Source organism: Rattus rattus, chromosome 2, assembly GCF_011064425.1.
Source record: "Rattus rattus isolate New Zealand chromosome 2, Rrattus_CSIRO_v1, whole genome shotgun sequence".
NCBI lineage: Eukaryota > Metazoa > Chordata > Mammalia > Rodentia > Muridae > Rattus > Rattus rattus.
The window spans coordinates 163,035,694-163,060,709 of record NC_046155.1 but is presented as its reverse complement, the minus strand read 5'-3'; the positions used below and the strand labels follow the sequence as shown (position 1 = coordinate 163,060,709).

At 49.0% G+C, this 25,016-nt stretch overlaps 1 protein-coding gene across 1 annotated transcript in view; it reads left to right on the top strand.

Annotated features, from left to right (window-relative positions):
- Positions 1 to 25,016, top strand: part of Ankrd27 (ankyrin repeat domain 27) — a 51,884-nt gene that overhangs the window by 16,907 nt on the left and 9,961 nt on the right. Inside the window, exons 6-22 of the mRNA XM_032893849.1 lie at positions 580 to 639; positions 723 to 776; positions 859 to 924; positions 1,212 to 1,288; positions 2,720 to 2,841; positions 4,012 to 4,090; positions 5,269 to 5,401; positions 9,551 to 9,643; positions 11,321 to 11,448; positions 11,897 to 11,979; positions 12,689 to 12,804; positions 13,685 to 13,777; positions 16,244 to 16,441; positions 18,093 to 18,152; positions 18,270 to 18,389; positions 19,956 to 20,000; positions 23,346 to 23,468. Coding sequence (XP_032749740.1) covers positions 580 to 639; positions 723 to 776; positions 859 to 924; positions 1,212 to 1,288; positions 2,720 to 2,841; positions 4,012 to 4,090; positions 5,269 to 5,401; positions 9,551 to 9,643; positions 11,321 to 11,448; positions 11,897 to 11,979; positions 12,689 to 12,804; positions 13,685 to 13,777; positions 16,244 to 16,441; positions 18,093 to 18,152; positions 18,270 to 18,389; positions 19,956 to 20,000; positions 23,346 to 23,468 — 1,650 coding nt within the window. The remainder of the gene's footprint in view (positions 1 to 579; positions 640 to 722; positions 777 to 858; positions 925 to 1,211; positions 1,289 to 2,719; positions 2,842 to 4,011; positions 4,091 to 5,268; positions 5,402 to 9,550; positions 9,644 to 11,320; positions 11,449 to 11,896; positions 11,980 to 12,688; positions 12,805 to 13,684; positions 13,778 to 16,243; positions 16,442 to 18,092; positions 18,153 to 18,269; positions 18,390 to 19,955; positions 20,001 to 23,345; positions 23,469 to 25,016) is intronic.

Sequence of the window (25,016 nt, the reverse complement as noted above, 5' to 3'; positions counted from 1 at the left end):
GGTTCCCAGAACCCACATAAAAGCTGGACATGGTTGCATGTGTCCGTATCCTCAATACGCTTAGGAGAGGAGATGGGGGTGGGGGGGTTGGGGGGGTGGGGGGATGGGGGGGTGGAGACTGGAGAATCCTCCAGAAGTGCATAAGCCAGATAGCCTAAAGTAGTCAGCATCGTGGCAAACAGGAAAGAGAGGTCCTGCCTCTAAGCAAGGCGGAATGTGGGAACTGATACCCGAGGTTCACCTATGACCTCTGCACGCACAAAGGTGTAAACACATAGATTAGTATGTTAAGAAGTGGAGGGCTGACCAGATGGCTCAGTGGCTGAAGCCTCTTGCCACCAGGCCTGACAAGTGTAAGTGTGTGTGTGTGTGTGTGTGTGTGTGTGTGTGTGTGTGTGTGTGTGTGTGTATGTGTGGTCTTTCAGACACATTGTAAATAAAACGTAATTGCATAGAGCTGAGTATCCCTTTCAGAAGACGATTTGCATAGGCCCTAGAGCTGGTCACCCTGGGTGCTGCCCACCCAGGTTTTGGTGGTAAGAGGGCTCTCCCCTCTCTGCTCTGTTTTGTGTTGCCCAGGACTCCGTAAATGCTCTCTACACCAAATGCCTCCAGCAGCTTCTCAGAGACTCTCACCTGGTAAGCTCGGGTCTAAACAGAACAACAGCAGTCTGCACATGTGCAGACCCAGACTCTCAACCAGCATTTCTCTTGAATTCTAGAAGGTTCTTGCCAAGCAGGAGGCCCAGATGAACCTGATGAAGCAGGCAGTAGAGGTAAGGAGAGAGTGGAGGGTAGCGGCTGGGATGCTCCGGGTCACCGATACACACCACAAGACTCCGTCTGTCGATTCCACAGATGTATGTCCATCATGATATTTATGACCTGATCTTCAAATATGTGGGGACCATGGAGGCCAGCGAGGTAAGTTTGCAGTCTTTGTTCTCCAGGATGAGAGCATTAAGCCAAGTAATTCCAAGTGTTGGGGCTGGAGCGGTAGTTCAACACTGCTTTTGCAGGAGACCTAAGTTTGGTTCCTAGCTTACAGCATTGCGTAACTCCAGGTCTGGAAGATCTAGCATCTTCTGGCTCCTGTGGATACCTGAGATGACATGTTCCAGAGTAGCTGGAGCTCTGTAGAGAGACCCTGCAAAACCACCGGCCAACCAAACAAAACTCTTAAATGAAAGAAATTTGAACTCTCTTGCTAGGATGCCGCCTTTAACAAAATCACAAGAAGCCTTCAAGATCTCCAGCAGAAAGACATTGGTGTGAAACCTGAGTTCAGGTGAGAGTTCCCATAGCTTTGGAAGTTCAGCATGCTTGTGGCTGGGGTGCCATCTCTCCAACAGTTGGCAGGAGCGACGCGGCAGCCGTGAGGTCCACTGATGAGATGTGGTCCCAAACAAAGAGCTGTACACTTGGTCCCAATGATGCCACACGGCCGAAGTTGAGCCATGACTGCCTGGTAGCGGTCCCTTCCTGTGTTTGTGGGCCAGCGTGCCACCTGGGTGGGAGCTAAGGGGAAGAGGGCTAGGTATACCCGGTCTCCAGGTGGGCACGTGACTCACTCAGCTGGGCCCCACACGGAGGCCATGTGCCCTCCCCTGCCACTCTGAGAGAACCCAGCCACCAAGGCTCTCACTCCCCAGGTAAGTCTGATTTGGGTAAAAATATCTGAGGTATCGATGCGTAAGCCCCTCCTCACGCTTGGGTTAGTTCCATGTTGGACTTTTATTCAATTTTTTTTTCTTTTTTTTCGGAGCTGAGGACCGACTCTACCACTGAGCTAAATCCCCAACCCCTTCTTAAATTTTTAAAAGTTAATATTTTTCGTTGCCATGTAAAATTTCTTCCTTTTTTATTTTACTTTAGTGTGTATGAGTGTCTTGTCTGCATGTATGTGCACACATGTGTGCAGTATACTACCTTTGGAGGCCAGGGTAGGGCATCAGAATTCCTGGGATTAGAGTTAGAGCCAGTAATGAGCCACCACGTGGATGCTGGGAGTCAAGTAGAGGTTTTCTTCCAGAGCAGCAAGCGCTTGTAGTCACGGAGTCACCTCTCCAGCCCCATATTATTTTAAATTTTTATTTTATTGTTTGTGTTATGTGTCTGTGCGTCTCTCTGCGTGGATGTGTGTATGTGACTGCAGGTGCCCTCGGAGGCCAGAGAAGCTGGAGTCATGGGCACTTGTAAGCTGCTTAGTGTGGGTGTTGGGAGTCAAACTCTAGTCCTCTGCAAGAACATTACAGGCTCTTAACCATGGACCCATCTCTCCAGCCCATATTTTTTTTTTTTTTTCGTAGCTGGGGACCGAACCCAAGGCCTTGCGCTTGCTAGGCAAGCGCTCTACCACTGAGCTAAATCCCCAATCCCTCCAGCCCATATTTCTTTTTTGAGATAATATCTCCCTATATACTCCAGATGCCTTGCTGGCCCAGGCCGGCTTTGAAATTGTAATCCTCCTGCCTCAGCTTCCCGAGTGCCAGTATCACAGACCGGCACCTCTAGGTCGGGCTTCTGGATTTTTATATTTTTGAATTCCTAGCGAAGCTCTCTTATCTGCAAGCCTGAGGGGAACACCACCGACCTGCATCAAAGTACTTCTTGGTCTGTGTTTTTGTTGGCCATTCTTTGAAGCTGTAAGAAATGTCTAAGCAGGTATATGACCAGGACGAGAGCATCGGGCCTGAAATTTCTACTTTGTAAATCACAGCTTCAACATTCCTCGGGCAAAGAGAGAGCTGGGACAGCTGAACAAGTGTACATCCCCACAGCAGAAGCTGCTGTGTCTGAGGAAGGTGGTCCAGCTCATGACGCAGTCTCCCAGCCAGAGAGGTTGGTGTTGGGAAGGGACCTGGCTGGGCAAGGCAGCAGACCTGAAGGTCTTTGTAGGAGGAACACCTCAAAGGGGCCGGAGTTGCATAGGGAGTGTCCTAGGCAGAAGCAGATCAGCAAAACCTGAGAGACAAAGGCAGTGGCTTCAGCTGGGCTGGGCTGGGGGTGGGGGTGGGTGTTAGACTTGCTCACCTCATTTTGTACATATGTACTAAAAAAAAAGGGGGGTAAAAGTAAAGTAGGGGTTGGGATTGTCGCTTAGTGGCTGAGCTCGTGCTGGGTGTTCATGAACCCTTCCACCCCCTAGAGCCCCAATACAAAGTTAAAACAAAGGAAGCAAAGAGGATCCTGAGAGGGATACCCAAGCAAGCTTACCATGCGCCTCCAGCAGCAACAAGGAAGAGGGTGGAGGTGGGGGCGACCCACATCTGGGTGATGGGTTCATGAACCGTCTCGGAAAGTAGATTCTCTCTCAGAAGGGACACTGAGTGGCAGAGGTGGCTGGGACATTCGTGGTCTGTCTTTCTGTACTGTTTGACATTTACTTAATTAGGTTCCGTTGTTGCTGTTTTGAGACAGCGGTCACGTACATTATGTAGCCCAGGCTGGCCCCAGCTCATCCACTGCTGGGATTACAGATGCATGCTGTCTCATCTGGTCTTTTCTTTTTCTTGAAATTAATTTAATTTTTATTTTATTTAATTTTATTTATTTTTTATCATATGAGTGCTCTGTTGCATCTGCAGGCCAGAAGAGGGCATCCGATCCCCTTATAGGTGATTAGGTGGGGGTTGCTGGGAATTGAACTCGAAACCTTTGGAACCTAAGTGCTCTTAACTGCTGAGCCATCTCACCAGCCCCTCTTTTAATTTTTAAAGTCAGGGTCTCACTATGTAATCCTGGCTGGCCTGGAACTCGCCACATAGTCCAGACCAGTCTCGAACTCAGGATCTTCCTGCTTCTGACTCCCCGAAACTGGAATGACAGGCTCGTGCTGCTTTACCCAGCTAGCTGTACATTATTTTATCCCTTTGACCCTGACATCTGTTCAGGACTCTGCTGCCTGGAGTGTGATTTCCCCAGAGCAGGAAGTTTGGCCTTGGTTGGTGGAGGAGGGTTTCATCCTTCTGTTTGGGTCTCATGGCGGCTGTGGCCTGTCTCCCTTTGCAGTGAATTTGGAGACCGTCTGTGCTGATGATCTTCTTTCCGTCCTGTTATATCTGCTTGTGAAAACAGAGATCCCTAACTGGTAAATTTCCTTCTTAAAATAATACTTCTTACCTATTTAGGTTCTTTTGAGCCGGCTCTCTCCTGCAGCCCAAACTGGCCCCCAACTCTTGCTTTTCCTGCCTCAAACTGAGTTCTGGGATTTCAGGAGAACTCTTGCAAACAATATTTCCTGCCTCAGCCCATTTTTGAGTTTGGGATTTCAGGAAGATCCTTCTGACCGCAAACAATATTTGAAAATGTGTCTGCTCTGTGCATTTTTGAATTTGGGGTGGTTCCGGGCAAAGCTGCCTTCAGTGATACACCTCTTAAGGGCAGTGTTATCCCCTCCAGCCTTTGGGGGTGACTTTCCTTCAGTGGATAGATGGGGAAACTAAGGCCCGGAGGGCTTCTGTTTTACTTTGCGGAGAATGGGGCGAGTCTGTTGCCGTTGCTGTATGGGAAGCAGACACCAGCTCACAGGGGACCAGAATTCACTTTATAGCATTAGCTTTCTAACTAGGTGTGATAGCTCCTCCCTTTAATCCCAGCATTCAGGAGGCAGACGCACGTGGATCTGAGATCCTCAATAATCAGCTGTCTAAGTTACTGTTCTATTGCTGTGAAGAGACACCATGGCCAAGACAACTTATAAAAGAAAGCATTTAACTGGACTTACATTTTCAGAGGGTTAGTCCATAATCATCATGGCAGACGTGTACTGACAGGCAGGCAGGCAGGCAAGGTAGCTGAACGGTAGCTGAGAGCTTATATGGCTTGTAAGCTGCAGGCAGAGAGAGAAGAAAGGGAGAAGAAGAGGGAGGAAAGGAGAGAGGTAGAGAGAGAGCTTTTGAAACCTTGAAGCCCAACTCTGTGATATACCTTCTTTAAAGAGGCCAAACCTAACCCAACAAGGCCATGCCTCCCAATCCTTCCCAAACAGTTCATTAACTGAGGGCCAAGCATTTCAAACATGTGAGCCTGTGCGGGTCACTCTCCAGCTCTCTAATAGCTAGCCTTGTCCGGGGGAGTAACTCGTAGTTTTCTTGCCCTGATTGTACACAGTATGTGCAGGGGGATGAAACTGGGCAGCAGCCATTATACCCAACCTCTCCCCCTAGTGCATACACTGGATGGAGCGCATTGATCAGCCATACACGTCAGTAGTGTTGGTAAAGTGTTCATTATCCAATGGTAACCCCTTTTTCTTCTTTTGGTTAGGATGGCGAATTTGAGTTACATCAAAAACTTCAGATTTAGCAGCTCGCCCAAAGATGAGCTAGGATACTGCCTGACCTCAGTCGAGGCTGCGATTGAATACATCCGGCAAGGAAGCCTCTCTGCACAGCCGCCTGTAAGGTCTCCCCGCTCTCCCACCTGTCCTTCCTCTCTTGCTATCGGGGAACCTTTAAAGAGTTGGGTTGAGGGGGTGGCTGTTCTTTCGTGGTCTCCCAAAACTGGAGCCTCAGCTGTTTAATCATCACGGAGTTTGAGAGCCACTCAAGACACTGGACATTAAGCCCCTAATTGATTGTGAAAGTTGGTGTGTTGCCGGTGGGATTTGCGCAGTTAGTAGCCTGCTCCATTAATCCCCGCCATCTTCAGAAGCCAGAGTATAGGGAAGGGAGCCAGATATGACAGATCGGGACTTTGTGAGGACAGTAGGCAAGAAGTAGTAATTGATGTGTGCAGTTGGAGGATTCAGTGGCCTTATTATTGTTTCTTTGGTTGGTGAGCTTTGGTGAGAGAGAGAGAGTGGATCTGTTTCTATGTAAATTATGAGAGTCTTAAGCCGAGATATCACCACAGGCCTGTCTCACTACATGCTGACAGATAAATGATAAGACTCAATAATATACAGAAAGAACCAGGCTGAAGTCAGTCGTAGTGGTGCATGGCTGTAATCCCAGCACTTAGGAAGCTGAGGCAGGAGGATTACTGGGAGTTTGAGGCTGACCTGGTCCCATGGTGAGTTCCATGCCAGCTGGGCTTTACTATGGGCTCTGTGCCAGAAGGAAAAAGAAAAAGTAAATATAAATAAAATACGCAAAGAGAATGAGTTTGGGTTCAGCCTGAACTACACGGAATAAGACTCTGTATGAAAAAATACACAGTCATCCCCCGGGTGTTGAGCAGGTCAGGTCTGACAGATGCCTGTACCTTGCTTGCCCTATCGACCCAGCCAATACTGTGATGCCCTTTTCTCGTGTGACTCTGCATGGGAATCTGTCTTTAAGAATGGGCTGTGCTTTTACTGCCGACTGGCTTCTTCCAGTTTACAGAGTTTGAGTTCACAGGGATGCGTAAAGCCAAACGTAATGTGGCGGTGCCGTTTCCCTGGTGAGGAAGCCCATGTTGCCTCCACACGGCAGGCAGGGGCTTCTGCATGTCAGTCAGTTGAGTTGGTTTCACTAAGAGCTCTGTGTAACGCGGTTTCAGAGCCGTTTCCTCTCCTCTCCAGAGTGTTGTGAAACTTGAGCTAGCCACAGTCCTCCTTAGGATGTTCATAAGTGGAAACTCCAGCTTTCTGAACACAGTTCTACAGCAATGGTGGCAGGATCAAGGTGGAGATCCTTGGAATAAATGGACCCTTGCCTACTTAGTTTTTAAGATTGTGTGTGTTTCTGTGTGTTTCTGTGTGTGTGTGTATGTGTCTGTGTGTGCATGTATGTGTTTCTGTGTGTGTGTGTTGTGTGTGTATGTGTCTCTGTGTGTGTCTTTGTCTATGTGTATGTCCGTGTGTGCATCTGTGTGTGTCTGTGTCTGTGTGTGTGTCTGTGTCTGTGTGTCTCTGTGTGTGTGTGTCTCTGTGTGTGTGTGTCTGTGTGTGTGTGTGTGTGTGTCTGTGTGTGTGTGTGTGTGTGTGTGTCTGTGTGTGTATGTGTTTCTGTGTGTGTGTCTCTGTGTGTGTGTGTCTGTGTGTGTGTGTGTGTCTGTGTGTGTATATGTGTTTCTGTGTGTGTGTGTCTCTGTGTGTGTTTCTCTGTGTGTGTGTGTGTCTCTATGTGTGTGTGTGTCTCTGTGTGTGTGTGTGTGTTTCTGTGTTTGTATGTCTCTGTGTGTGTTGTGTGTGTCTGTGTGTTATGTGTTTCTGTGTGTGTGTGTCTCTGTGTGTATGTGTCTCTGTGTATATGTGTTTCTGTATGTGTGTGTATGTGTTTCTGTGTATGTGTGTCTGTGTCTATGTGTGTGTCTCTGTGTGTATGTGTCTGTGTGTGTGTGTGTCTCTGTGTGGGTGTGTGTTTCTGTCTATGTGTGTGTTTCCGTGTGTCTGTGTATGTGTTTCTATGTGTGTGTGTCTGTGTGTGTGTGTTTCTCTGTGTGTGTGTGTGTGTGATGTGTGCAGGTTCCTGAAGAGGAAGAAGAGGGGCTGGGTCCCATGGAACTGCAGTTACAGCAGTTGGGAGCCACCTGATATGGGTGCTGGGAACTGAACTCAGGACCTCTGGAAGAGCAACGGGTGTTCTTAACCACTGAGCCATCTCTCCAGCCCTGTATATCTACATTTTAAAAATGTTGTGTCCCTGCTTTGTATTTCCACACTCCTGGCCTGCCTGGCTTTCTCATTGGCATTTTGGTTTTGGAAAGATGATGCTGGGCACGGAACTTGGGTCCTTAAGCATGCAGGCTCTTCTGAGCCCTTGCTTTTGTTGGCGAGAGCTCTCTGCTTAGGCTGGCCTGACCCTGAGCTCCCAATCCTTCCTCAGTGAGATGATGGCATTCGTCGCCACGCGGGCCTCTGAGTTCCTACAGTGCTTGCTCGGTTCCGGTGAGCCTCTAGTTACCCTGCGTCTCAGTGCTGCTTCCTCCCCGCAGCTTTAGTCCTGGCTGCTCCACCTCGCCTTGCTGCTCTTCAGCTTTCAGACTTGAGGAAAGAGCCCTGGCTGACCTGCTATGGCACGCCTTTGATGTTTTCCTGGTCCTAAGCGCCTCAGCCATCAGTCATCGCACAAAGCAGATTGCTAGAGCTTTATTTAAGCAGGAGGCAGCTGGGGACAGAAACGGCTCCTTTTGAAGAGCTGGCAGCACTCGGATATCACAGTCATCATTGTTGGGGGTGGGCGGACACAAGGGATGATGCTTGATGAGTGACCCCGGAAGTGATCCCTGCTGCAGTGCACTGTTGGCTTTGTCCATAGCCTAGATACAACTTAGAGACTCGTAAAGAAAGAACTGTGCTCTGCCACATTGCCAGGGCCTGTGAGTTTCCAGCATCACCTGTGTTGAAAAACTTTTCCTTTGTCTCCCGCCAAGACTCTTTGGGAAGAAGTTCACATGTTATTGACCCATTTGATTTCAGGGGCCCAAGTGAGCATGGGAACCTCGGATGATTCTGTAAAATAGGCACAAGACTGGGAATGTGGCTCAGTGGTAGAGCCCCTGCCTAGAATCCCCCAGTGAGGGGCTGGGTGTGGTTCAGTGGTAGAGCCCCTGCCTAGAATCTCCCAGTGAGGGGCTGGGGGTGTGGCTCAGTGGTAGAGCATCTACCTAAAATGCCCCAGTGAGGCGCTATAGGTGAGATTCAGTGTTGATCACTTTGATTCAAGTTCTGCAGTGAGAAGCTGAAGTCATTTCTTCAAGAGAGGGCTTTGTCTAGCATGTTAAGGCCTTGGCACTGCAAAACAAAGCAAGCCCACAAAGAAACAAACAGAATATAGTATTGAAAGTCTTGCTTCAAACGCTACCTGTAATGCACACAGTTTTAGCCATCATGGTCATCAGGTAGTAACAATAATAGCTAATAAAGTATAAATTTCTACATCTTTAGATTTTGTGTGTGTGTTGCACGCACAGGCACATGTTAGATGTCTGTGTGCAGTACCTGTGAAAGCCATAAGAGGGTGTTAGATTCCCTGCAGCTGGATTTATAGGCGGTTGTGAGCCACCTGAGATGGGAGCTGGGAACTGAACTTGGCCCTCTAGGAGAGCAGCAAGCATCTTGCCATCTCCCCAGTCCCAAACTTCTAGACCTTTTTGTGTCCGGGTAAGCATTACCTTTGATAGGAAAGTCTGAATCTATGAATTGGGCGGCTCCTTGAAATGCTCTAAGTGCTTGGGAGTGAGAGAGGGGTCAGGAATTCCTCTATATCTTCCTAGATTATTTTTTTCCAGTGAATTAGACAGATGTTTTCATGAGCAGACTCGTGACATGAGATTCCTCCTGCTGCTTGACATCAGGAAATAGAAGACAGTGTCAGGTGATGTTATCCACAGCTCTGGATAAAGCAGCAGTCAGGGCATTCAGGCATTAGAGGTCAGAGATGGCGGAGGCTGGGATGAGCCAAGTGTCAGTCTGGATGCTGGTGGCGTGTGTGTGACAAATTCCACCCCTGTAGGTGACTTTCTTCACCTTGCAGTCTTGCTGCCCAGGCCACAGTCTTCAGAGCTCAGTTCCCAGTGTACCCATCTTTGCCGAGGAGAGTGGGAGGGATGACAGGGCTTGTGCCTGGGACCTCTTTGGAAAGGGTCCGTGACAGGGGTCTGTGATGTGTGATAACTACAGGACGCTGAGGGATTTGGCGACAGACTCTTTCTCAAGCAGCGGATGAACTTATTGTCCCAGATGACATCAACACCCATCGACTGCCTGTTTAAGGTAAGACGCCCAGGATGGCTTTGGAGGTGATGTGTGAGCACTGTTCCGTCTTTCAGTCTCTGTAAAAGTCCCGGGGAGATTAATTTGTGTTCTGTCTGGGAGAGTGGTTGGAAGACTACCTGTCTTCCCTAACACGCATTGTACTGCTACCACAGCATAGCACACGGGGGCTGCTGGGCCTCATAACCTTTGTCTGCCATTCAAGGCCAGCTCGGTGGGACCTCTTCCTCACCTGATGGAGCCTCTCCTGGACCCCAGGTGCCAGCGTTCTGTGGTAGGCCTTAGCTGAGAGTGCAGCATCAGAGGCCTGCAGCTTTGGTCCTGAGGGCAGGAACCTCCCTATTCAGAGGCTCACTGTCCTCTGGGGAACCCATGAGGCACTTTCAAGCTGTCACTATGGACTGCCCAAGAGTGGACCTTCTCTGAGGGTCTGCTGGTGTTTCTAGGCTTCCGGGAGCCAGAGTAGATCTCTAGAGGGAGCACATCTGTTAGTCACAGAGGCCGAGCCCCATGGGTGTGTATGCTGGGGGGAGGGGGCATCTCCTGACATTGCCGCTGTTTTCTTTCCTTTAAGCCTAGGATATACTTGATTACTATAAAGATAACACCGAGATTCTGTCTGTCTGTCTCCCTCCCTTGTCAGTACTGGAACTTGAACCTTGCCCATGCTAAGCAAGCGCTCTGCAGCTGAGCCACACGCCAGCCCCTGACTAGTGGATTCCATAGCTGAGCTGTGCCCTCAGTCCACGGTGCTTTGAGACAGTGCCTACCCACATAGCCCAGGCAGAATGTAAACTCATGATTCTCTTGCCTCTGCCTCCTGAGTGCTAGAGCTAAAGGTTTGTGTCACCCTACAGAACTGAGGCTTTGGCTAACGAAATCCACTTTTGCCGTCAAAATCCACACTGAGGCCTGAGCTGGATCGTGTGCCTCTTCTTAGTACTTTGGACATTTTGTCAGGTTGTTTTTTTTTTGTTTTGTTTTGTTTTTTTTAAAGTATGGCTGCATTTATAGAAACAGTAATTGAATGTGAATTCGTGTTGCCCTGAAGCTGTCACCCAGAGTGACTTCATCTCAGTCGCCAAACCAGTGTCTCCATCTGCCCAGACAGGCTGGGAGCCAGTTCCCAGAGAATGGCTATTTCAGCATCATCTCAGAGAAGCCTTTAATCCCAGCCCTTGGAGGCAGAGGCAGAGGCAGTGGAGATCTGAGTTTGAGGCTAGCCTGGTCTACAGAATGAGTTCCAGGATAATCAGAGCTACACAGAGAAACCCTGTCTTGAAAAGGGAACCAAACAAAAAAGAATCCAAGGGATAGCCTGGGCTACAGAATGAGACCTGTCTTTAAAAAAAAAAAACAAAATAAGCCAGGCTTGGTGGTCCAGGCTAGTCATCCTGGGCTTGTCATCACAGCCTTTCAGGAGACTGAGGCATGAGGATTGCAAATTCTAGCCCAGCTTGGTATGCAGTGTGAGTTCAAGGCCAGCATATGCAACTTAGTGAGATCCTTTCTCTAAGTTGAAGAAGATCCAGGTTGTGGTTCTATGATGGAGACACCCTGGGTCCACCTACAAGTGGACCAAGCCAAACCAAACCAAACCAAACCAAACCAAAAGAACCATTTCTTGGAAAGCAAGTGACTCCTTAACATTGATAATATTTGGAACGCACCCTTTAGCACATCGCTTCTGGCAACCAAAAGGAAGTAGAAAGACTTCTGAGTCAAGACGACCAAGACAAAGACGCCATGCAAAAGATGTGCCACCCGCTTTGCTCCTGTGAGGCCTGTGAGAAGCTTGTCTCTGGGTAAGAGGGGCCTTGCAGGCTCAGAGCGCCAGGGTGAGGATTCACGGGCTGCAGCCATGCCATGAGATTGGACTCTTTGCATCGCCCCTCGGCTGTCGGCTCCTGTCACGAGTGCAGGGTGACACACTTGCCTCTTCCCCATCCTCAGCCCCATCCCAGGGCCCTGCACGTGTCCTGCTTGAGCCTCACTAGAGGGTTTTAACATGGAGAGCTGTGGGTACCAGTTCCTTCTAATGACTTTTTGGCTTCCCTTTATGCTCTAAGGGCAACTTTGTAGCGTGTTGAGGCTTGAGGGGTTGGTGGAGATGGACACTGAAGCCATAGGCCTCAGATTCTCTCTCACCCCCACGGAGGCCTCCGGTTTGGTACCGTCTGTGCAGCCTGGCAGGGAGGAGCTTTGCTGTGCCTTTCTCTGTGGTTATTTTTCCCCATCTTCTTTCTGTTTCAGAAGGCTGAATGATCCGTCGGTTGTCACTCCTTTCTCCAGAGATGACAGAGGTCAAACACCCCTCCATGTGGCTGCCCTCTGTGGTATGTGGCCCTGGGCTGGCTTCTGTGAGGGCAAAAGGATGGTGCCCCACAGGCTAGTGGAGACCCAGGTGATGGGGTACTAGCAGGGACATCCCACAGGGCAGGAAAGATTGACAAATAACCCTCTGGTTTTGCTGGCCACCATGATACCTCACAGTCTGATAAAGGACTCACATGGCTCTCCTAGCTTGGGGCCCCTGCTGGCCAGTAAGGACAGGCTGGAATGTCTGCTAAGACGATCTCACAGAATTGTGGCTTGGGGTTCACATATCTCCTAATGTTGAGCCAGGTGCAATGATGCAGACCTGTAATCTCAGCCACTCAAGAAGCTGAGGCAGGAGGATTATGAGTTCAAGGCCACTCAAAACTAGGGGACTGACTGGAGTACAAATGTGAGCCACCATGTGGGTGCTGGGTGTCAAACCTGGGTCCTCTGGAAGAGTAGCCAGTGCCCTTATCCATGGGGCCATCTCTCCAGCTCCTGGTCCATTGTCGTTTGTTATGGAGAACAGACCTGGGTGTGATCCCTTCATAGGGCATCCCACAGTGATTCAAGTCTGCAGAGCCTGACTCGTGTCAGCTCTGGCTCCTGTACAGCTGTGGCTGTGTCTCCTGGTGGGTCTCCTGCCAGGGCCATCCAGAGTGAGGTAGTGTTGTAGGTGGAAGGCCCTCTGTTTCCTTTACCAACAAGAGGTCTTCTGTTCTGCAGGTCAGGCATCCCTCATTGACTTCCTGGTCTCCAAAGGTGCCGTAGTGAACGCCACAGACTATCATGGGTCTACTCCCTTACATCTGGCATGTCAGAAAGGCTTCCAAAGTGTGACGGTGAGCAGCGGTTCTATGTAGCATTTCGTGGTGGCTTCATGGCTGCACCATGTGCTAATCCAGTGCTGCCTTCCAGGCATGAGGAACCTCAGGCCAAGGGACCTCCCTGGAGATGGGTTGCGATGGGGAAATCCCTGATCATCTCGGGGTGGGAAGGGCAGGGTTCTGGACATTTTCCTTTAAACTTTGTGTTGACAGGATGCAATGACTTATGTGCATATTACATACGTATGTGTGCATGTGAGCCACAGTGCACATGTAGAGATCAAAGGGAAAGCTTGCTGTCTGTTTTCCCCTTCCACCATGTGGGTGGCAGGACTTCAACTCAGGTGGTCAGGCTTAGTGGCAAGCGCCTTTATCTGCTTACCCATCTTGCCAGCCTGTCGTGGCATAATTTTAATAGAGGTACAGGTTGAGGGTCCTTCACCTTAATGTTCAGATGTTTTGGATTTTGGATCCTGTTGGATTTTGGAATATGAGGCATTTGACCTAAAGGCCATTTGGTATATTTGAACTAAGTATTCTTCTGCTTTGGCATACATCAGATGCCTCTGACACACTGGACACGGTATGGAATTTTCTATTTGGGTTGCATTAAAAGCTCAACGCTTTTCAAGATTGGGAAGTTGGGGGGTGTATTTCTGTGCTGAAGCACCTGTGGGTGAGGCCTTAGGTTTTTCCCCTAACATGGGTGTTGGGAGAAGAAAAAAGGAAGGAAGGAAGAAAGAATGAAAGAAAGTCAGTTAATTTTGAATTTAGGGCCAGGAGTGCATAGCCTATGTTCTGTTTAGGATATAACCGTGACCTCTCTGGAAGGACATAGTTATGTGTGCTCTGTGCTGCTTCTGGGGCTCAGCTGCTGTCTTCTCTCCTCTGCCAGCTGCTGCTGCTACACTACAAGGCCAACACTGAGGTGCAGGACAACAACGGCAACACCCCGCTGCACCTGGCCTGCACCTACGGGCAGGAGGATGTAAGTGGCTCCTGCTCACCCCAAGTGCTGCTTTTCATATCACCTGTGGAGAAACACAGATCTGAAACCAGACCAGTGTTGTGTTCTGTGTTATAATGATTGAAACGTTGCTATGTGATTTTAATTTTTTTTTCATTTAATTTACTTTTTGCATGGTGTGTGTGTGTGTGTGTGTGTGTGTGTTGGGACGGGTGCCATGATGCCTGGAGGTCAGAGGATGACAACCATGTGGAATCCATTCTTTCTTTCCATCTTGCCCTAGTTTGGTTTCTACAGCTATGATGATGTAAATAATAATTGGGGGTTTCTACCCCACCTTTGATTGTTTAGTTCCTAAATAAAAGACATAAACCTTTATATTTATAAGAAGCCTTAAAGCATTAGAGCCGGGCAGATATCAACCCTCCACGCTATTTTGTCTACTTCCCTGTCAATAATCCCAAGATATCATTTGCCATGCTCTGCCTGGGCCGCTCCTACTCCAACTGGCCTGTCCTCTTGGCCATGCGTTCATGATCTACCTATACCATGGTACCTTCTTCCTCTCTACCTCCTGATCTCTGCCTCAGACCCCAAGCTGAACCAATACTCCACCTACCTCTCTTCTACCGGGTAGGCATCTTTATTAACCAATCACAGATGGGGGGGGGCAAGATTTGCATAACAAAAGCTGGTATTTCTGGAGGATTTGCTCCACTTGAAGCAACACAGAATTTAGCATTTGAATGTAGGCATCTTTAGACCAACCCACTATATTGACTTGGGAGGAAACTGTTCATTTTCTATTGCAAGTCACTGTCCATCATGAAAGAAGTCTGGATAGCAACTGTGGGGGAGAACCCAGAGGCAGGAACTGAAGCAGAGATAACAAAGGAATGCTGCTTACTGGCTCGCTTCCCAGGCTTGCCCAGTCTGCTTTCTTATACAACACAAGATCCTCAGGGATGACCCCACCATTATGGGCTGGGTTTTACCTCATCTGTCACTGATAAAGAAAATCCTCACAGACTTGCCTAAGGCCAGCGTCATGGAGGCATTGTCACCATTGAGGTTCCCTCTTCCCAGAAAACTCTTACTTTGTCAGGCTGACAAAAACTAACCAGCACACACCTTTACAGGGGTCCTGGGATGGAACCCCAGGCTTGGGTAACGTCTGCTAGACCTGTAGTTTACGGTCAGTGTATTACGGTCACTATATATTGAGAAATGTAAGACCCAATTGCTCCGAAATTAAATCACTTTTACTCATGCACACTACATTTGGCTCTTAAACTCTGTATATTACACTTTATCCCAGCATCCAGGAACCCTGTGGTTCCCATTTCTGCCTGTCTCTTTACAATGTATATATTTGTTACCTGTCTTCCGCCTCATTTCCAGAGGTATACAAAAAGAGGTGCACCGGTTTTGTTTTGTTTGTTTTGTTTTGTTTTGTTTTGTTTTTCCTGGTTCTATGGTGTAGCCCAGCAAAGCATCCAATTCCCAGTCCTCCTGTGTGGTCTATTCAGTGAATAGTGGGGGACAAAGGCGTGGCTTCACCACAGATGTCCTTGTAGAAATTTCAAATTGTATCTAATGTTATGTAATTTGTATCTATTTCTGCAACAGCTCTTTGTGGTAAGAAAAGTTATTTTCAGTTACAGTTGGACTTGCCATCTGTATAAACCTTGGTAAATACTTGCCCAGCTCCTAGTTTGAGATTTATTTTGGATGGGTCTGTGGTCCACTATATAATTTTATTTTCTTAAATCTTTTCCCAATGTACGAATACACTCATGTATGTATGTATGTGTATGTATATATAGTACAGCTGTGTTTTGGAATTTTGTAAACTTCTTTTATTATATTTTGGATTATTTTGAGACAGGCCATCCCTGACTGTCACCCCAAGCTGACCTCAAACTCCTTCAGTTTTCCAAACACTGAGCTTTTAGGCAAGGCTCCTTACTCACTGATTATTGATTGACAATTGGTGTTCCCCACCCCCGTCATATTTTGCTTGTTATTGGAAGTCGCCCCAAGGCCTCCTTGAATGCTAGACAAAGAGACAAATGTTATATCACAGCCACACCCCAGCCCCTCACTGGGGGATTCTAGGCAGGGGCTCTACCACTAAGCCACACCCCCCAGCCTCTCACTGGGGGATTCTAGGCAGGGGCTCTACCACTGAGCCACGCCCCCAGCCCCTCACTGGGGGATTCTAGGCAGGGGCTCTACCACTGAGCCACACCCCCAGCCCCTCACTGGGGGATTCTAGACAAATACTCTACCACTATCCTAGTTATGTTCTTTTGAAAAAAATGAGGTGTGCTGATCAGTAAATGTGGAACCCTTGAATTGTAACTTCTGGGCTCCATATTTTGTCTTGGTAAGTGGAGCCTTGGTCAAACCAGGGCATGGACCATGGCTGAGGGAAAGCCCTTGGCTTTCCTGTCAGAGAACCATGATTTTGCTGTGTCTTGGCAGTGTGTGAAGGCCCTGGTCTACTATGATGTCCAGGCCTGCAGATTGGATATTGGTAACGAGAAAGGAGACACAGCCCTGCACATTGCAGCTCGCTGGGGTTACGAGGGCATCATAGAGACGCTGCTGCAGAACGGAGCCCCAACAGCAATCCAGAACAGACTGAAGGAAACACCACTCAAGTGTGCACTGAACTCGAAGGTAGCTCTTTTCACCTCTGAGTAACCCTGTGACTCTTTAACAAAAATAAACAAACAAAAAAACTGCTCACCGACGGGCCTTCCTGAGAAAGTGTATGTTAGCGCCCCAGGACAGAACTGGTCCACCATCTTTCTGTTATAGTTGGGATGCCATAAATGGGCTTTGCTCTTTGATACAATTTTCAGTTTTGTTAGGAAAACTTTCTCAGTGTGGTCGTTATGAGCTGCTCCCAGCAGAATTGGCTCTGGCCCCTGAGCGGTAGGCCTCTAGCAGCCAGTGGACTGTGTGAAAAATGGGTGGTGGCTTTGTTTGTGAAGAGCAGAGAAAGCAGACGGGGGTGGGGGGGCTAGGGGTGGAACGGGGCAGTGGCGGGGGTGGGGTGGGGAGGTGGTGGACAAAGCTCTCTTCTCCTCATTTCTGCTTCTGGAAACTTTATTTCAATGTGGCCTGAAATTGAATGAATTAGGTTAATTAGAGACTGAGCCTCAGTATTTAGCCCAGGCTAGCCTTGAACTCATAGCCTGCCTCTGTCTCCTGAATGCTGGGATTATAGGCCTAGCACCACCATGCCTTTAGACTTGGTCTTTTGAAGAAGAGGAGGAAGTCCTAGATTTTCCATCTGCTCAGGGGGATGGAGGGTTTGCAGGACATAAGGCTTGTTTTCTTCTTTTTAAAAAGGTTCTATTTTTATTATTTTTAATATTTTACTTACTTTTAAGTGAAAGAGACAGCTTTGAAAAATAAGTTGATTTTTAAGTGTATATGTTTCTGTGTGTATTATATTCTTGGGAGCCAGATAAATGCATCAGATTCCCGGGGACTAGAGTTACAGGCAGTTTTGAGTCCCCCTCCACATGGCGGCTAGAGATGGAACTCAGGACCTCTGGAAGAGCATAATGTGTCCTTAACTACTGAGCCATCTCCACCCCTGTTTATCTTAATTTAAATTCTGTGTGTGCATGTTTGTGTGAATTTATAGACATATAGGTGTAGTGCCCCTGGTGTCCAGCAGAGGGTGCTGGATATCCTTCGAGCTAGAGTTACAAATAGTTGTGACATGGGTGCTGGGAACTGAACTCAGGTCCTCTGGAAGAGCAGTATGTGTTCTTAACCCCTGAGCCATCTCTCCAGCCCCTGGAGATTCTTGCTGATGGTAAACGTTCGTGCAACTCTGCAGGTAAACACAAAGATAGAAACGGAGAGCCAGACTTGGGTGGTCATCACAGTAACCATCTAAAGGATCTCTTCCGATGCTAAAGTTATCTGTGTTCGGTGATCAGTGTTAGAGTATTCTAAGACTCAGTGTCTATTCAGAAGATTCGTTTTCATTACAAAAGTAAGCCCAGCGTTACCACTATGAGGCAAACCAACGTCTGGTAAAAGTGAATGCCACTTTAAAAATAGTGGGAGAATTCTCAACAACTATTTTTAAAATTCTAGCTCCTTTTTTAAAAAAAGCATTAAGTTTTGTGTTTTATTTTGTGTGTGCATGTGTGGGGATGAAACTCAGGGGGTCGAGCTTGGCAGTAAGTGCTTTTAACCTGCTCTGAGCAGTCTGTCCGGACTCCACGGGGGTCGGGGTGCTGGGCATGCGCATAGCTTGTCATAGCCCATCTCATTGGATGCCTTTCCTGTCCCCATTGTCCCCTAGATTCTGTCTGTCATGGAAGCTCATCATCTATCCTCTGACAGGAGGCCAAGGCCTTCTGAGGTAAGTCTACACGGCCATGCCCACTGCTGTCCCTGAGCTTGGCACTCTCCTCTAGGCCTGACGTATCTGTGACCCTACCCGTGTCCCTTTTGTTCCCTGTGCCTCCTTCCCCTCCAGGTCCCTGCACCGTCCCCTACACGCTCTGCGGATTCCATCAGCCAGGGCTCCTCTACCTCCAGCTTTTCTTCTGTATCGGTGAGCTTCAGGCCAGAAGAGGTCAAAAAGGACTACAGGGAGGTGAGCCTGTGAGATGGGTGGGCCCTGGTGTGGGGAGGCCCGTTACATCCCTGTGGGGGAGGCCAGTTACATCCCTGTGGGCAGACATGGCTGCCTGCGAGCCTGCAGCCTGCTTTCCAGTTATAGGACAGCCAGTTTGTTTAGTCCAAGGTCAGTGCCTTTGAGATGAGCCCAACTGTGTGTCACGTGGTCTTCTTCTTTTCTGGCCTGGTCTTTTTTCCTTAGCAGAATTTGGAGAGAGAGTGTGTGTGTGTGTGTGTGTGTGTGTGTGTGTGTGTGTGTGTGTGTGTGGTGTGTGTGTGTGTGTGGGTGTGTGTGTGTGTGTGTGTGTGTGTGTGTGTGTGTGTGTGTGGTGTGTGTGTGTGTGTGTGTGTGTGTGTGTGTGTGTGTGTGTGTGTGTGTGTGTGTGTGTGTGTGTGTGTGTGTTAGAGAGGGGTGGGGCACAGAGAAAGAGACAGAGATGCAGATCTGAGGCAGGACTAGGAATAGACAAAGACGCTATTTTCTAAGAAAAATATCCGTGTATAAAGCTGAGAGTTCTAGTGTCAGACTCTCAAAGTCCATCCTCTGTCCCGTGAACATCCTGTTAATATTGTGGTGCACGTCATCCCTCACGGTCTGACACGTACACGCGTCATATTTTATCAAACCCGACTTATGGTCCATCTTTTGTTTTTGTTTTCTCTGTGTAGCCCTGGCTATCCTGAAACTAGCTAGGTAGACCAGGCTGGCCTCGAACTCACAGAGATCTGCCTGCCTCTTCCTCCTAAGTGCTAGGATTAAAGGCGTGAGCTGCCACAGCTGGCTTTCCTTTCCTTCATCGTGTTTGTTCAGTGTCAGCACCAACAGTCGTCTCCTCCTTCAGCAGAGGTAGAACTCATTACCTCACGGTTCCATTGCTGCTCTGTGGAGTCACTGGCTGACCACCTTAGAGGGGTCATCCGGCACCCGCACCCCACCACCGACCACCGTTCTCCTGGTGGGGGCATCTGGTGCAAAGTCACAGAAAGGGCAGGGCACCCAGTCCCTCAGAGGCCTGCACTTGTTCTTGGGAAGGGGTGTCTACTCTCATACTCCTATCTCTTCACTGTGAGAGCTGAGTGTATGAGGATCAGGGTGGCTGGCTTCTTCAGAAGTGATCCTGACCTGGCTCTGGTGACAGACACCTCTTGTCTTGGCTCCTCAGGAGGCCGAGGCGGGAAGACCACCTTGGCTTGGTTTGCTTGGGCTGTAGTGTGAGTTCAAGTCTTAGCCTGAACAACTCAGCGAGACTCTATCTTGAAATACAGAGTAAGAAAGAGAACTGGGGGCTTCTCCCAGGGAGAGAGCACTTGCCTAGAGGCTTAAAGCCCTAGGTTCTGCTCCCAGTGTCACCAAGCAAAAGGAAGAAAGCCTTATTGTGTCAAGGTCACCGTTGGGCTCCCACGTAACCAGCAGCTCCAGTCTGTGTAAACCCCGAGTGAGCCACCAGTCAGAGCGCTGCCGGGGCTCCAGGATGCCGTGTCGTTTCTGTTGTCCTTGTATTGTTAAAGCCGTTGCCCTGACTCGCTTTTTCCTTCCATTAAGGTAGAAAAGCTTCTCAGAGCAGTTGCTGATGGCGACCTAGAAATGGTGAGTTTTTCCGGACCATCGCTGTGGCAAAATGCATGACACTCAGGGACCTGAAGAGAAAGAGGGTTTGTTCACAGTTTCCAAGTTCAGGCTACCGTGGCAGCGACAGCTTGGTGATGGGATCATGAGGCAGCCACTCTTCACATGGGGTGGACCAGGAAGCAAAGGGGAACCAGAGACAGCCAGGGGTGGGTATGACCTCCGAAGGCCTGTCCTTAGTGCAGGACTTTCCACAGCTGGACCCAGACTCTAAAGGCTCCATGGGCTTCGGGGTACGATATGAATAGCAGCCCTGTGGGTGAACATCAAAACAGGAGCCTGTGTGGGACATTTTGAGATTAAAACCCCAAGAAAGCGCATTTTCAAAGCTCTTAGTTTGAAGTGGCTGCGCTCCTCATGCCTCTGTGTGTGTCTAGCTATGTGGCCTCTCTGTGAGCTCCTCCCCCTCCAAAGTGGTGGCTTTCTGTATGGACTTTATCACTGTGGTGCTGGGCTTTCCCGGGAAGAAGTTTCATAGCAAGCGTGACGCCATCCCTCCCTGTCCCTGGCCTTCTAGACTTTGCCATTCTGAGAGTCAAAGTGATGCTGGCAAGAATCCAGACCAAGGTTCAGGAAAGAGAGGAGCGGGAGGGCCAAACATAGCCAGGGTTGGGTGAAACTCAGCGGCAGTATCTGGACCTCGGGCTCCTTTCTGGGCCTGCAGGCTTGAGGCTCTGAATGTCACAAGTAGGGATGGGACTCACACCAATGGCAGACGGTAGAGGCGGTCTTCCCGGGGGTGCCATGGGCAGTTTCTCTTTGCCTCCTAGAAGTAGGATGTCCCTGCTTAGCAAACCTGGAGCTCTGAATGAGTCACCTTCCGAGGGCACATTACAGCTTCCAAGAGTGTTTTCTGAAGGCTGGTAGTGGTGGTGGCACATACCTTTAGTCCCTGCACTTGGAAGGCAGAGGCAGGAAGATCTTTTGAGTTCAAGGCCAGTCTGGTCTACAGAGGGAGTTCCAAGAGAGCCAGGGCTAACACTGTCTCCAAAAAAAAAAACAAAACAAAATACTAGAAACTGTGCTTTCTGTGGCTGGGGGTGGATGGGTTAGGAGAATTCACTGCTCTTGCAGAGGACCTTGGTTTTGTTCCCAGCATAGGGACTTATAACTGTGACCTACTCCAGCTCCAGGGCACTAATACTGTCTGGCCTGCGTGGGCATCAGGCATGCCTGTGATGTGCATGTATGCATGAGGAACACACACACACACACACACGAATGCATGAATGCACGCACACACAAAATAATGAATAAATCTTTCAAAAAAAAGAGTCCTTTTCACTGATGACCAAGTGGGCGTTGTCTGTTCCTTGTGTTGTCACAGTGACAGGACAACTGGAAAGAACCGACTGAATTGTTTGAACCTACGGTTTCAGGGGACTGACCAGAGTTGTTGGTTTCCATGCATTTGGACAGAATACCACCTGTGCTTGAGACTTCTGTGTGGCAGATGAATTTCTTCACCTTGTGACAGCCCACAGAAAAACAAAAAACAAAACAAAAAACCAGCCTAGAAAGAGGGCGCGTGGAATGGCTTAGTGAACAGAGAGGCTTGCTACACAAGCCTGATGGCCTGTTTCAGTCCCTGGAACCCATCACAGAGCTGTCTTCTCTGACCTCCACACTTGTGCTCTGGCACCTGTGGCGCCCTGGGCCACTGTCATGCGTGTATGCACATGCAAACATACACACAATAACAGAGTTTGTAAAGAGGCAGAGCGAGGGGGAGCAAAGTGTTGGAGATCATGTAACCCCTCCACCTTTCTCAGAGACTGATGTCAGTCCATCAGAATGGCACACGGCTCTCTGGAGAACACAGGAGTCTGCACCTAGCTGCTGTCGGGCTGGTTCTCTCATGAGACCATCTCTGGAAAACCCAGCATTCTAGTGGTCTTTAGGTATTTAAAAGACACTGTGGGAGCCTGATAGTCTGGGCAGCAAACAATGACTAGCCTGGGTCATGACCCATCTGCTTGCCTCCTGCTGGGATGGGGTTCTGGCCATTTATGGAAGGGGTGGGCATTGGCAACCTATGCAGTGCCCTGAGTTACCATCCAGACTGGACCTTGTGCTGTCACAAGGCCTCTTTCAAGGCCACTTGTCAATCTGGTTCCTACCCTGACTTGAGATCCAAGTTGGTTAATTTTGTAATTGCCACCCCAATATAGGATCTGGAAGGGCCATGGGAGACAGGAGGCTTGGCATTGATGGGGTCCCCCACAAGCTCTGCCCTCCTTACAGGTGTATGCTGACCCCTGAAGTCCTACAGTGAAGCCTACAAATGCATGTCTCTGGTTGCTTTCTTTCTTAAGTGATCTCTCATTGATAGTTTTCTTTGGGGGGACAAGGTCTTACTATGCAGTCAGGCTGGCCTTGAACTTGCAGTCCTCCTGAGATATGGAATTAGAGGTATGGGCCACCACATATGCTGTCTTCTCAAATTTCAGGTCCTAGTAACTAATGGATGCTGGAACCCCCCACATACCCTGTCTGGAGGTGTCTTTGCTTTGACCCTGCGTGCTGGTGTATGGTACTGGCATGACCGTGGGGTGGGGTCAGGGATTCTTGTGTGTTCTGGAACACAACATTGAGGAATCATCCACGAGGTTTTAGGAAGCAAGGATCTGGGGTTGACTTCTGGTGTCTTAGGGTTTTACTCCTGTGAACAGACACCATGACCAAGGCAACTCTTATAAGGACAACATCTAATTGGGGCTGACTTCCAGGTTCAGAGGTTCAGTCCATCATCATCAAGGTGGGAACATGGCTGCATCCAGACAGGCATGGTGTAGGCAGCTGAGGGCTCTATAGCTTCATCTGAGGGCTGCTAGTGGAAGACTGACTTCCAGGCAGCTAGGATGAGTGTCTTAAAGCCCACACACACAGTGACACACCTACTCCAACAGAGCCACACCTTCTAATAGTGCCACTCCTTGGGCTGAGCATATACAAACCGTCACACTGGTTAGGTGGCATAGGAGTGCGTACTCAGGGCAAGGTCTAAAAGCCTGCCCTCCAAGCAGCTTCAGTCTGCCCCTCTTAGATGGGGCAAAGACTCGTATGCTGGAAAATGGTAGATTAATCCTTCTATGCTACCCGGGGGGACTTAGAACAACTCGAGCACAGGTGAGTGTGAGTCTATTATTAGGAACAAATGCTCTTCGTCAGTGACTGCAGTGGTCCAGGAAACTGATTTAGGAAGTGCGTGTGTGCATGTGTGTGTGTGTATGTGCAACTGTGCACGCTGCTGGTAAAGATATCAGAATAACCCAGCTCCTGTTTCTCCTCATTGCCTACCTCCAGGTGCGATACCTTTTGGAGTGGACGGAGGATGACCTAGACGATATGGACGAAGCCATCAGCACGGTGGATCTTGAATTCTGTCACCCTTTGTGCCAGTGCCCCAAGTGTGCTCCAGCCCAGAAGGTTTGGCTCTGCCTGGATCTGTGGGGCAGGATGGGGCGGGAGGCACGTTCTTTTTTTCTGCCTAGGAAGTCCTTTGCTTTAAGTAATTCATGATTGACCCAGGCATCCCGGAAGGACTGACTAGTCAGGTGAGGGTTAAGAGCATTATCCCTTCTTTGGTCATTTTCAACCCACCATTTATTTATTTGTTCATTCATTCACTCACTCACTCATTCATTCATTCATTCATTCTTGAGACCGAGTCTCACTACATAGGCCTGACTGGAAGTCAGATTTATGTAGATCAGGGGTGTCAAACTCATCAAAATATGGCTGGACCTATCTCATATAAAGATATGCCTGCCTCTGGGACCTCAGGTGTGCTGGGGTTCAAAAAAAAGAACCAAAAAAAAAAAAAAAAAAAAAAGCAATGCACCACCATGCCGGGCTTTATTTTATGCATGTGGGTGTTTTCTCTGCGTTTGTGTAACTGCACCTCATGTGTGCAGTGCCCATGAAGCCCAGAAGAGGGCATCAGATGCCCTGCAACTGGAGTTACAGGTGGCTGTGAGCTGCCATGTGGGTGCTGGGGACCGAACTCGGGTCCTCTGGAAGAGCAGCTGGTGCTCCTAACTACCTAGCCTTCTCTCCTGCCCTCTTTTTATTCATTTTATTGTTTTTATTCTTGAGGTGTGACTTACATACAGTGAGAGCCACCCTTTAACTCAGACAGTTTACGGCTTGCTCTCAGTGAGATGCTCTGCTGTCCTCTCAGCATGCCTTTGAAACCGCTGGGGATAAGAAGGCAGTGTCGGGGTTAAAGATGAAGGTGAGGTAGGAGGTAAATGGTGCACCGGCTGTTTCAGGAGGTTTGCCAAACACTTAGGCGACCTGGTTGTTTAATCTCAGGCTGGCTTCGAACCCCCTTTGTAGTTAAGGATGACCTTGGAGTCCTGAGCCTCCTGTTCTACCCAGGTGCTAGGGTTACAGCTGCGTGCCACCTGCCCCACCATCTTTGTGCGTACTCTCCTACTAAGCGCTGTCACGAAGAGAGACCGTGTCTAAATGTCAGTGCACTGCTGCTCGTGAACGCCCATCTTCCCCCTCCCTGGACACCCGAGATCTATCTCATGAGCTTTGGGCTCTGTCACTCCTGATGCTGATGTGGGTTCCCTTGGCAACTGGGCAGGTTAGGAAGCACTACAGTGAGGGGCTTTCTGTTCCACCGCGTGACCACCGCTTGGCTTGGCTGTGATGCCTTCCGGTTTACATGTTTGGAGTGAGGGTTGGTGTCCAGTGCGCCTGCGTGCTGCGAGCTCTCTCCGGTCTTGTTTATTAAACAGGCTTGGGTTTCTCCCTGTGTTTTATGGAGCACCCCTTCTACGTTTCGTGTCTTTGGAGCTTCCTCCTCACATGATGGGGCGTTCTTGTGGAGGGCTTACACTATTGCAATGTAGAAGTTGGTCTTTTTGGTCTCTCATCTCCTTGTGAAGAAGTGGGAAGTCACTCCTGGGCCATGTTGAGTCCAGGTTTCTCTGTGATCCCAAACTTTGCCTAGGAGCTATGGGG